The 13213-nt window shown below is 49.3% G+C and overlaps 1 protein-coding gene across 3 annotated transcripts in view; it reads left to right on the top strand.

Moving 5' to 3' along the window:
- Positions 1–13213, top strand: part of myo10 (myosin X) — a 40234-nt gene that overhangs the window by 6908 nt on the left and 20113 nt on the right. For 2 of the 3 annotated variants that reach the window (XR_009797923.1, XM_061840453.1), the window contains exons 2-6: positions 3204–3302; positions 6010–6168; positions 10758–10945; positions 12521–12661; positions 12756–12880. Coding sequence is in view for 2 of the 3 variants with exons in the window: in XM_061840453.1 (XP_061696437.1) it covers positions 3204–3302; positions 6010–6168; positions 10758–10945; positions 12521–12661; positions 12756–12880 (712 nt within the window). In the remaining variant the exon portion in view is untranslated. Of the gene's footprint in view, positions 1–3203; positions 3303–6009; positions 6169–7582; positions 8100–10757; positions 10946–12520; positions 12662–12755; positions 12881–13213 lie in introns of those variants that run through there. The other variant, XM_061840454.1, reaches the window with a different exon arrangement.

Here is a 13213-nt window from a genome sequence, read left to right as displayed (position 1 = left end):
TGGCGTAGCAACGGACGGAGGGACGGACCGACTTCCCAGATTCAAACCCATCGCATTTGAAGAAGCCGCCGGACCTTTTTATGCGCTCCAGCGAGTTCGCCTCCATGAATAATCGACAAGTCACGCTTCGGTATTTACAAGCCCAACAGCTGCTTCGCTTGCAGCAATTATTAACGCGGCAGGGTTCAAAGTTCGGCTGAGCGGTCGGGTGACACCCAAAACGTTTTTCCCAAGAGCCTCGCAGGCCACCGGAAGGGCGACGGCCTCAAACGCCGGGAGCGTGCGGGTATTGCAGTTGCGCGCGGTTCCGGAGGCCGCCGACTGCGGTCGCGCGCGGTTCCGGAGGCCGCCGACTGCGGTCGCGCGCGGTTCCGGAGGCCGCCGACTGCGGTCGCGCGCGGTTCCGGAGGCCGCCGACTGCGGTCGCGCGCGGTTCCGGAGGCCGCTGACTGCGGTCGCGCGCGGTTCCGGAGGCCGCCGACTGCGGTCGCGCGCGGTTCCGGAGGCCGCCGACTGCGGTCGCGCGCGGTTCCGGAGGCCGCCGACTGCGGTCGCGCGGGGTTTTGGATGCCGCTGTCAACGCGGCCATTTTGAACCGGAACGAGAAGCGCCCTCGTGGTCCTCGCTGCGCTTCTCAGCTTGTCCTACCGGTCCTCAGTTTTTTTTTTTCGAGCCGTCTTTTCTTGTGCGTGCGTGCGTGCGTGTGTCTGTTTTCTTTCTCAGCCCGTGCAGTCCAAACAGGAAGCAGAATCGACGCAATCCTTTGATCGAAGTAGGGTAGGATACAGGATCAAATCGTCGAGCCGAGAGCTTGAGCGATTGGAAAAAGATTCCAGAGCGGCAGCGCAAATGTTGCTCTCTTGCTCTGCTTTTCAGTTGTCACGCATTCCAACTCCCCACAATCCTTTGCAGTCGTCTGCGATTGCAGCCGCGAACGGTATTTCACGTTTTTACATGCAGAAAAGAGTCCTGATGACGCTGAGGAGTTTTGTCTATTTTTACTCCCCCATTGAGTGACGCCAGCTCTTTGCAGTCGCTTTTTATTTCGGTCGGAGACTCGGCGGCGGTTCCAGAACCGACTCCGCGGTCAAAAGTCAAACTAGGTCGACTTTCCGCGCGAGAAAAGCGCTGACGAGCGGGAAAATGCAAAAATGGATGAGGTTTTAGCTTTAGCGTGCGAATGCTAAATATACACACGCGTCACGCGCAACCATTCAAGTGGAGTCGGGCACGTCCGTGTGTCAGTCACGCCGAGTTTGCAAGAAAGTTGGTTCAAGCCTTTCTTTCTTTTTTTTCTGTGTTGTTGGGAAGGAAGGAAAAGTTTGTCTGCCATCTTACGATGTCATTTTGGGTTCATTTTAAAGTTCCACGATTACGAAAATTGGATTTTTGTCTTCAGATTTTTTTTCTTTTGCCTGTAGAAAAATCAAATGACAGTTCCTCTTTTGTTTTTTTCATCGCTCTTGGGACATTTATTTGTTTCATATCTCTTGATATGAAACAAATTTTAATTCACATTCACTTGCATCAACTTGTTGAATTGTCCAACTTCTCCCACTTTCAGCCTGCCCACTGTAAATATTCTCTGATTTCATGATATGAGAGTTGTAACAACAATTTCCTCCGCAATTTTATCCACCAAACCAGAAAGGGAAACATAATGAATTTATGTTTGTGCATTTTCAACTCTGTCAATTTCATATCTTGTCCTGTTTTTTTTTTTTTTTATAAAGGAATGGAATAATTTTTTTAAAATCTGATTCATCAGTTAATGAAAAAAGAATTAAGAGTAAGCCATTTTTAAAATCCGCATTAGTCGCAGCTCGAGTGGTATGCGTACATGCGTAAAGCGTTTACTCTGTTTTTATTCCTCTTTTTTTTGAACACAATATGCTGCGTTTCCCGTGTATAAAAAAGTTGAGAATGTTTGATTGACTTTTTTCGTAAATTGTCTTTGGAAATCTCTCTCATTTCCTTCCAGTGGACTTCTTTCCTTTCTTGACAAACAACAAATAAATGTAAAAATCAGTCTTGACGGGAATTAAAGTCGCTCGCGGCTTTTTTTTTTTTTTGGGGGGGGGGGAGTAGTCGCTCCAGCGGTTGGAAAAACGGCGAAAATCCGCCAAGTCGTCAACACTGACTGCGACGCGCTCACGACAACGAAAGCTGCTTGGAAAAATAAAACATTGTGAGAAATAAATTGGAATGATCAAACTGATGAATGCCCCAAGAAATGTTCACAAAAGGATTTGGGGGATGTTTGACTCTGGTAGTGGGTGGGTAGGGGTGTCAGTTATCCATATCGGGGGGGTCCCAGGGGTGTTGGCGTGAGTTTGCAGATTACGAGAGAAGAAAGCCCAATGAGAAAATGTGTCGCTGCTGCTGGAGGGGACGGGGGGGGGGGGGGGGTCACACGCTGCAAACAACAGAGTAGGGATGTAGAAAGTGTGCCACTGGAAGGCCAGAGTAGCCCACTCCCCCCCGAAAAGATGCATCTTTTCCCAGGAATGCGCTTCACTTCCTGTGTCCAATCCAATCTACATTTACAACGCGGCGAGGGGGGCAACTGCACTCTCGTGCTGACAATTCCGAAGATTCCCTTGACATAGTTTGCTCAAGGTAGTTTCCTGTAGATGAATGGCAAATGAACTTCTCGGGGCCCAAGATTGACCCTTGGGGGACACCACAATTTTATCAAGTCCTTATGACTCGTGGGACCGACCCCTGAGGGAGTTGATGGGTACCGGCTGGCCAAACGGAAAACCACTTTGGTGGTCGCTGAAGCAAAAAGTCAGGCCACGGAGAAAGACTTCCAGACGGCTTCGAGGAAATTCTGATCCACCATCCCGTGCGTCAGGAAAGTGCAGCGCAGACCTCGACGAGGGATGGATGAAGATTTCCTCCATTCCACCACCGCCACGCCTTCCCATTGGGGAAGCAAAGTCTGGGTTCTCTCCCATCTCTGAGGTTGTGATCACCGAGGTGGTTAAAAAGCCCGTCGGCGGAAAGGCGAGATTCGCCCGCCCGGAGTTTTGGAAGCCTCTGCACGTCTTCCATCCGCTCCTCAGCCTCCGGGATCCGTTGGGGAGCGGAATCCCGGAGGATTCCGGGAGGAGCTGTCTGGTTTCGCAGCAGTCGTATGAATCGGGCTTTACGTGTTGTCTCTCAACCGTCTTGTTTTTCTTTTTGTTGTTGTTGTGCAGGGCGAGCGCGTTTGGCTGCGCGAAGATGACCAGAACCTTCCCAGCACCGTCTCCTCCTGCTCGGGCGGCGTCGTCGTCTTCACCAGCGACTACGGGCAGGTCGGGAACGCTATGCGACGCTTTTGCATTTTGGTTGTCACGACGTTCTGACAAAAGCGACGCTAAAACCTCGAGGCTAGCAAAACTTTGCACGTGTTTTTTTTTGGTAAGTCGTGACAGCGTCTTAAAGACCGGACTCCAAAGTGAGGTGCCTCTCGGTGTCGAACGGTCGCACTGCGGCGACCTTTAGCTGTTTGTCGGGTTGCCATACAACGCTAGCGTGTTGCGCTTTGGGACGTAAAACAAACGAAAAAATTCAATTCTGTAGGTTTACGGTCCAGTCAACGTTGGGGCACACGTGATCAGACGTGAGATTGGTCGTCACTTTGTTGGCTGAAAGTTTTTGGGAAACGTGCCAGGGGAAAAAAAAACACCCCAAATTTTCACACGGGAGGCCCCTCCCTCCCAGATTCAAACTCGGAACCACTGGACTGTCAGGCGGACGTGCTGCCTACTTCCTGTCGATATTCATGTAAAAATAAATATACGTATTCACTTTTTCTCATTTTCCGATGGAAAGTGCTGAACCAAAAAGATAAGTTGTCACCAAAGTTATTACATTATTAATGAAGATGAAAGAATGAAATGAAAAATAAAGTGACATTTTTTTCCCACAAAATAAAAGCTTTAAATGAAGCTACACTTTCCTTGGGCACAACTGTTTTTTTTTTTTTTAATCTTGCACTGAAGAAATTGCCTCTATGAAAAAGTATCATGTATTACAAAAATAAATCAAACTAATCAGCACTAAATGAAAGAAAAAGTGACAAAGCTGCTCTTGGAAATGAATTAAAATGAAACAAATTTAAAAAAAAAAAAAGAAAAAAAACCCCAACAACAACTAAAAGGAAGAATTGCAAAGCACTTGAAAGCGGCTTGTGAGTCAAAAGTGCCGACTTTGCGTTTAAAGCTAATGACCTTTAAGCTAATGGGCGCGCTAAGACAACAAAGCCGAGGGCCCGCGCAGCTAAGCCTAGCAACCGATGCTAACTCCAGTAAATCTGCGCCGAACAAAGCCGCCGGACAAGGAGCGGAACGGGCGGGGGCGGGTGGGGGATTACGCCCCGATTGGCGTCAACGCGGATGTCGCAAAGTCACATTTGAGCCAAAGCAATTCAAGGAAACACAAACCGAGCACGGGAGAAAAAGGGCTGGGTCGGGAAGGAGTCGTTCTGCCCTTTCGTGAGGCAACCAATGACTTCAGGCTGTCCTTGAAGGCGACACAGATAGTCGAGAAGAAAAAGCAGCCACCGTTGCCGGCGACAGAGGACGACAGAGCGAATTGGATTTCATCCACCAAAAAGTTTCAGCTTGGAGCGACGCTAACGGGAACGCTAGCAACGCGCCGCGACACGGGCGTCGCCTCCGGCCCTTGAGTCAGAACGGTGACAAAGCGCCACGCTGCCTGGCCCGTGGCCATGAGTGACATTGACTGACGTGTTTGCACTTTGCCACCTCTTCCAGACCCATCTGCCATGACTAACTAGCTGAAAGCCGACTTCCTTGCTGGCTTTCCCGTGTGAACATTTGGGTTGGTTTTTTTTCCTCCCATATCCCCAAAAACTTTCGACACAGCGCCGACCAGTCTCACGTCTGATCTGGTGACCAGTCCTTTGTTGACTGGTCCCAAGGAACTACTGCATGTTAGTTTTATTCAAGCTAAATCCAGGCTTTGCCGCCATCTCGTGGCATCGCGCTTCCAAGGAGGTGAATTGAGTTTTGATGCAACAATAGTTGCGCTTTTGTGACCAATTTTAGCAATCTTTGGAAGTTCTAAACTGTTTTTGGCACAAATTACTCGCTCCAAATACCCCCGCATATAGAGGGGGTTTACTGCAACTTGGATTTGGCCTTTGCTTTTATTGTAGTCAAACTCGATTTCAAAAAATAGTTTGCTGGAGCCGTCCGTCTTCCATGAGGAAAAATTGGAAATTGCTTGGGCCCTAACGTCGACCCCTGGAGGACACCACAATCAGATTTCCACGTGAAATGTTACAATTCCTCTTACGTGATGCAGAGGAATTGCTTTTCGCGTTCCTTTCGTGTTTTGACTACCGGAGGGTCTCGTTGGTGACGTCTCGCTTTCGTGAAAATCGAATGAAACAAAGTTCGAGTGGTCTGTTCTGGGTGGGGTGAAGGTGATGTTACCAAAGCAGGTGTTCCGTGCGAAGATGTAACCTAATCCTGGTACCTGGTACGTATTACATACGTTTACTTGTAAAATGTGTCATAGAAAAAGTCGACACAGCAGCTGCTGTGGGCGGGACGACCGACCTGCATGTCACATACGTCACTCTTTGTTTTGTGTCCGCCTGATTCTCATCTGTTTAAATGGCATTTTTCTTCTGAGGCTGACGCAAAATGAAATTTGAGAAATGATTTCCATTGAGTTTTCCCACCTTTGGTTCGAAGAAGAGCGAGTGGCTGACGCTTTTTGACAAGTGCCCCCTCCCCTTGCGATAGGCCCGACAAGCGCAACGGAAGGTGACCCAGTGAATGACTGCAAACTTGTCTGGGAAACTTCAACACGCCAAGGCCAAATAAAACACGCCAACGGGAAAGTTTCAGAAGGTTTTTGTGCTCTCACCTCCCATGAAGACAAACAAAAGCAAAAGCAAAAGCAAAAGAACCTCCCAAAAATGGCTGAAATGTGTCTCGAGCCGCACTCGATGCAGTCACTTGAGTCCGCCCTTTTTGCGTGTTTCAGGTGTACACGTACAAGCAGAACGCGCTGACGCATCAGAAGGTCCGGGCCATGCGCGGCGGCAGCGTGTCGGGCGTGGAGGACATGGCGGCGCTGGAGGAGCTGCACGACGGCGCCATCATGCACAACCTTTTCCTCCGATACCGCCAAAGACTCATCTACGTGAGTGTTTTTGCGTTTGCCTTTCCCTTTCCGAAGCAAATCCCAAAAGTCATTCCTGAAACGTTTGGGGCTGCACAAGCGCATTGGCTGCTGCATGACTTCTCGTTTGAAAAAAAGTTATGACCCGCCGCCAGGGGCCGCCGGCAAACCTAACTCGCGACGTCGCTAAATGTGACAATATTCGGTGTTTAGCCCTCGTTCGTTTCACATGTGTATAAATCTTTTTATCTGAAGACACCGGCAAAAGGAACAAATAATCAAATTTAAAATAATACGCGTCATCAAAGTGGACTTCTGCCGGTTAGCGTAGCGTAGCATAGCATTTGCCGCTTTTGCCGGCACCGGGAAAAACTGATCCTCCTCTCCGAATGCGACGAATTCCCGGAGGAGCAACGAAAGGTGTGCTCAAAGCGAGCAAAGCAGCGAGCAGGAAGAGCTTCCGGCGTGTTCCGTGCTCTCAACGTGACTCGCCGGCTCGACGCTTCCTTTCGGCTCCTGCGATATTTGGAACACTTGCTGACGTTTTGGAATCTCAAGAGAAAGTGAAAATGGACATTCGAGTTCCGGCGTCCCCCCCCCCCGGCCTCCACCCTCTCACAAGCAGTCAGGCCCCCCCCCCCCCCCCCCCCGGATTCCTAAGTGCGGTCCTGCTGACATCAACGAGTCTGAAGAATTTGTCAAACTTCCAAAAATTGCATGAGTAAAATATGCTGGGAAATGAAAATGGACTTCTTAATGTGTCGCTTCCAATTCTCCATCGTAATCGGCGGGGTGAAATGAATCCATTCAAACATCCAGCCAAATATTGCCAAAATCTCAAGAAAACACACTCAGTAATATTGTACGACAGTGGTTAGCATATCTGGCTCACAGCTCTGGGGGCCGGGGTTCAAATCCCGCCCCCGCTTGCGTGCTGTTGACATCTTCTCACTCTGCCTCTGTGGATATTCTCCGGGTGCTCCGCTTTCCTCCCACATCCCCAAAACAAAACAAAAGTTTGGTTAGTTATCAGACAAAAAACAGCCCCTCGTCTATTTGCATTTTTGTTCATTAAACATCCGATGCACAAACGCATCCACAATGTGAGTGCGTTGACATTTGTGCGCCTGTGGACTGGAATGAGTGGAATCCGTAGATGAGGCCCCCCAGTCCTGAGCACAGCTGGCTGCAATCACAGAACATACATCAATACCCCCCCCCGCCCCCCCAATCATTCCAGAACATTCCTCATGTTGAAGTTGATCTCTTTGGACATTTGTGAACGCGCATGTGGAAACACTCGTGTGTTGCTCATCCGGGCCGCTTATTTTCTTTTCATTCATTTTACCACATGACAAACATGAAGCACTCCCGTTTGTCATTGGAACTTCAAATCACGACGTTGGATGAAGTCGCCTGCGACGGGCTGGCGACCAGTTCGGGGTTTACGTGACGAGAAGCGGAATGGAAAATGACCGAATGGAAGGTCAAAGTGCAATAAGGCCCATTGGCGGGGGAGACGTGCCCCCCTCAAGGTCTCTTTCTCCTCGCCATTGCAGCGACCGCTCTGACGTCACCGTGGCCTTCGTTCCCAAACTTGCGGCATTTTGAAAATGGGCCGCAGTTCTCCTCCAAGTCAAAGATGGCGCTACAGTTGGTGTTGGCAAGGCCGCCGCAGGGTGGAGGTTCCTCATTTCCGGGAGCAGGTTTTCTTTTCATTTCCTTTCCATAACCAGGAACAAAACAACAACAATGGCGACCGTGGAGGGGTGTCAGCTTGAACAAATGGACGAAAATGACCAGATGATACGTTTTAATGATTCGAGAAGGCGGCGGCGGCGGCGTCGTCATCGCAGCATGTGACTAAAATGGGCCAATCACCAGACGTGAGCTCAAGATGAGAAAAATGGGCCACATAAGGAAGGACCCGTGGAAGAAAGCAGCCTTAACCTGTGAGCACTCATTCTGTTTTGCAACTCTTTGTGCTGTTATGCTACGTTCACATCGGCTCTCTGTTAGCGTTCTTAGCATGTGCGCTCGTTATGCCACCTCAATATTGGCTCTCTGTCTGCCTGTGTTTGTAGCTGAGTCAGCTCTGACGAAAACATCTCCTTTGGTCACAAATGGATACGTTTCCGATGATGTCACCACAGTCCCAAGATTCCCTTTTTCTATAACGTCATAACTCTTTGACCGTTTGGATAAATGAACAATAGAAAAAAAAACTTAACGCTTCGCCTATCACCTGTGTTCTCTGACCTCTGTGGTATACAAGATGGCGGCCATCGAAAGGCATGACGGGTAACTGATAGGTCACCACCACGCTTAGACCGGTCACATAAATTAAAGATAGAAAAAAAACTTCACTCTGACCTCGATGACACACAAGATGGCATAATTGGAAACCTGTCTTTTGAAAAGATAAACATTTGTTTTTTCCCCCCCCTCGAAACAAGAAAAATAATGCAGAACAAGAAAGCAAGCTGCCGGCCGGCGCAGGCCAAATTTAGTCAAACTGCGGCGAACACGTCGGCCGAGCGAGCGCCGTTCCTCGCTCAGGAGACTTTGTTCGTCCTCCAAATTCTTTCACATCTGCTCCTTGTTTCGCTCGCGGTATCCCACCACCGCTCGTCTCTGTTTTTTTTTTTTTTTTTTTTTTCCCCCCAGCAAATTGTTGCTCCGCTGATCCACATTGACTGCTGTCCCGCGACACTTGAGCCCAAACTGAGTTCTGCGGAATTGGAGGCGGTCAAAATCCTTTTTGCCATGTGGCGAACCACTTTTGGGCGGCATTTAAAAGCTCTTTATTAGCTTGTCAGCAGTTGTGGAGAATTCTGTATGTGGGGGTGCCAGCATCAGGTACTCATGAAGGCTGCACATATTTAAGCCAATAAAATCTAACATGGAGTCAGTCCTCATCGCCAGTAGTTGGCGCTACACTGTTGCGGTTTGCCACGAATCATCAAGCGTATCAGAAAGAAAGAAAGAAGGAAGGAAGGAATGAGGTCGTTGTGCTAAGTGAAATTTTAAGAATCAAAGGTACATCCTCGTGGTATCAGTGAGCGCTCAAGAGTGAATACTTGAAATGATATTCTGAAAAAAAAAAAAAAAAAAAAACCCCACATCTGTGATCTTAATTAGCATGTGCACCAGGCTAAGTTTTTTTTTTTTTAATTAGCCGGTTAGCAGGTGCGGCTCCAGTTTAACTTTGGCGATGTCACATTCAACTGGAGCTAACATTAGCGTTACTATCATCCATCCACCCGTTTTCAGAGCAGCTCATCCTCAGGAGGGTCGCCAGAGTGCCGGCTGCCAATCGCAGCAGGAGGGCGGGGTACGCCCCAACAGTCGCACTCATGATCATATTTATATTTGATTTTATTGTTCTCAGCTCACATATGCATTGTTGTAAGCACTGCAAAAGTTAGATTAATATGTTAGCCAGAATGGCCGGCGCTCTTTTTCACGATCCGCTGTTGTTGTTCGCATCCCAACGGTGTTCACCCGTGATCGGCAACCGCGCCCTTTGACCCCCATTTTCCGTGTTTCCAAATTGTGTTTTTTGTGTGGAATGACGCCATTTGTATTCCTAAAAGTGAGGCCACCTTTAATGAAATTAACCAATAGGGGGCCTCGTCACAGCCAATTAAGTCGCAGTCGGGGCATTGTCGTGGAAACTGTTACCAGGCGAAGGTGGGGGGGCTCTAATTGAGGCCAAATGTTTGCAATTCTTCAAGTCAAGTGGGGCTTTTTTTTTTGTTTGTTTGTTTGTTTTGGTGCCCCAAGACATTTTATTTTTTATTGTTCACAGCAGCAAGCAGAGAAGCTTCTGGAACATTTCTCTTCCACGCAGTTTCGCATTCCGTGACGGTCGCCACCTCGGAACTCTTTACGCGCCGCGATTCCTTTTGGTTTATTGGGCAGGTCGTGCTTTTGTAGATGAAAGGTTGTCTCCGCTTATGTGCAACACGGATGCCAATCGGAACTGTCGCGGGTAAATAGATCAAGTTTTCGTTTTTTGTCGTTTCATACGAGCAACAAAATTGCACGTCTCCCTCCGCATAAAAACTACAACAACATTCCATCCTTGCACATCATCAGCGAACACACAAAATATGACACATCAGCATTTACAAGTACTTGATTGAAAAAATGTATAAAAGTGATCCGTCTAATTATGCTGCAAAATCGATGGAAAAGGCGGCGGCGGCGGCGGCGGCGGCGGCTTAGGTGCTATGTGGAGCCGGGAGGAACGATGAGGACGTCATCACGGCATGTGACTAAAATGGTTCTATAAATTGGCCTTTGCAGTCCATTTGTTACCCAATGTTAGTGTTTCAATAAGAGCTGTTACGGTGGCAACTCGTGGCCTGCCATGCGCATAACATATTTCACTCTTTGCAGCAATTTAAAGCAACATTCAAAGAGTTCAAATGCAGAAGGTGACGTAGACTGACTTTTGGCGTGCTTTACTTTTCACGCTGGATGCTCTCAGCTTGTGTTCATGATGAGTCGAGTTTGGAGAAGAGCAATCAAATCTTTTATCGACCGTGTCTTTGTTGTCATTTCATCGCAAAAGTAGAAAATTCCTTCCGTTTTGTCGCCTCCAGACATATATCGGGTCCATTCTGGCGGCGGTGAACCCGTACCAGCCGCTGGCCGGCTTGTACGAGCGGGCCGCCGTGGACCTGTACAGCCGGCACCACCTGGGCCAGATCCCGCCGCACATCTTCGCCGTGGCCAACGAGTGCTACCGCGCGCTGTGGAGGAGGCCGCGCAACACCTGCGTGCTCATCAGGTGGGAAACGCCACCCCGATGACTGAAATGAGGCTGCGAATTTGCCCGATAACAAAAGTTCATCGCGACACACGCGCGCTTTGACGCAAGTCTTCCCCACAGGATTCCCTTTTCCAACGTTGTCGAAGCCTCGACGGGAGTTCAGAGTTCAGAGATGGGCCCGAACAAATGTGAAGCCGTTGTTTGACGAGCGGACAACGGTCGGCGGCTCGGGCGTGACGCGTCTTTGGCGCCTCCCTCGCTGTTGCCGTTTCAGTGTCCGCGAGAAGGTTGCCAAGCGCGCTTCCCCTGCTCGGCAAACGTGGCGCAGCGCCGCCTATGCGCAGAAGTTTTTACCTTCGGGACTCCGTCGGCCACCTTGAGATGTTTTCTTTTTGTCAAAATCTCTTTGAGATGTTGAAAGGTTCTCGTACCTTCAACTTCCGCGCGCACTTCACGCATCGCCTTCTCGTTCTTCCGATAAGGGTTAGGGGAAAAAAAGACATCAGATGCGCTTGAAGACCGAATAGTTGCATTTTCTTTGCTGCTTGTCCTAACAAGGGTCGAGCCTATCCCGGCTGTCGACGAGCAAGGAGGCGGGGGACACCCCGGACTGGTGGATTTTGTGGAGTTTAACTCAGTTTGGAAGTTGTTGACCTTCCATGAGCCGCGTTAACCTGACTGTTGTTATTCTTGCTTGTCTTCGGCACGGGTGTACGAATGCTTTGGTGAGCGGGTCCCCGTCAAAGGCTTTGGCCGCGATCGGGTCGCATTTCTTTTTGCCAGTTCATTTGGATCTACTTGAGCTTACTTATTTCACATGAGTCGAGTTTAGACTCGTTGTTTGCATGAACTGACTTTCGTTGGCACGTGGACGACCGGTTGGAGTGTTGGCCTTACAGTTGTGAGGCCCGGGGTTCAAATCCCGTGTGGACTTTGCGCATTCCCCCCGTGCCTGCCCGGCTTTTCTCGGCTGGTTGTTTGTTTCCGTGTCCCCTGCGGCGGGCTGGCCGCCAGTTCAGGGTCAACCCGGCCTCTCGCCCGCAGTCATATCCGCGTGAGGAGACGGAAACGGATGGACCGACGCCTCGGTTGGGAAGTTGAGTTTTGTCGGCCGGGTGCGACGGTCTGAGCGCTCAGACCGTGCTGAAAAGTCTCCCGGTGAATACTGCACATGCGTTACTAAAAGGGGAACTCTGGGTACGTAGTAGACGCTTACTGGGAAATCCTCCGGTCACGAACGCGACAAGGCGCCAGCTTGTGGAATGGCACGTGTTTTGAAGCATGGATGGGGACGTTTCAGACGGGCCGGAAGTTTACAAAATATACGGGCGTGCCAATTAATCACAAGGAGACTTTTCAGCACGGGGGAGCGCTCAGACTGTCTCAGCGGCCCTGCTTGAGGCTTTTGTCAGTTGTGTTTGTCTCCATCTAGTGACGAAAACGAATTTTGTCTCTCATCACTTTTAAAAAATGTTATTTTCCAGCAGTTCATCTGAGAGAGAGGTGGCCACAGAATTATTTCCCGAATAACGTGTGTGGCGTTGATTGACAAGCGTGTTCCTCAGTGTTTGTTTGTTTTCTTTTGTTGTTTAGCGGCGAGAGCGGCGCCGGAAAGACCGAAAGCACCAAACTGATCCTGAAGTTCCTGTCGGCCATGAGCCAACATTCTCTGGAAGTGTCGTCGTCTGCGGAAAGGACGTCCTCGCACGTGGAGGAGGCGCTACTTAAGAGCGGGTCGCTATGACGTTATGTCCAGCAGCGCCTTATCACGATGACTGTTTTTAGGATTCATTAGAAAGTGAGAAAGTGTTGCCTTCTGCCCCCTCAGCCCCATCATGGAGGCGTTCGGTAACGCCAAGACGGTGCACAACAACAACTCCAGCCGCTTCGGGAAGTTCGTGCAGCTGCATTTCAACCAGAAGGGAAACATCCAGGGCGGGCGCATCGTGGACTGTATCCTCCTCGGTTTTTTTTTTTTTTTTTTTTTGCAACTTCCTTCTTGACGCCCCGGAAGCAGGAAGTGCTGGCCCAGCTAGTGCTAATGCTAAGGCTATTTTGAGCCAATGTTCTTGCGTTGTTGACCGCTTAGTGCTTCTAATTTCCAAGACATGTTTTTGTCTTCGGCATGTGAATTTCTCTGTCCAGGAGACTTTTTCAAGCGCGCAGGTCAGCTTGCTAACGGCTAGCGGCGGCGCCACAATTAATTTTGAAATATGCATTCATTGCGTCACTTCGAATGAATAATTCTCAAAGAGGACCAAACGATAAGCTAACGTGCCACATAAA

Source organism: Syngnathoides biaculeatus, chromosome 13 (assembly GCF_019802595.1).
Source record: "Syngnathoides biaculeatus isolate LvHL_M chromosome 13, ASM1980259v1, whole genome shotgun sequence".
Classification (NCBI taxonomy): domain Eukaryota; kingdom Metazoa; phylum Chordata; class Actinopteri; order Syngnathiformes; family Syngnathidae; genus Syngnathoides; species Syngnathoides biaculeatus.
Note: the sequence above shows the minus strand (reverse complement) of the source record. Positions and strands in the feature narration are given on the sequence as shown.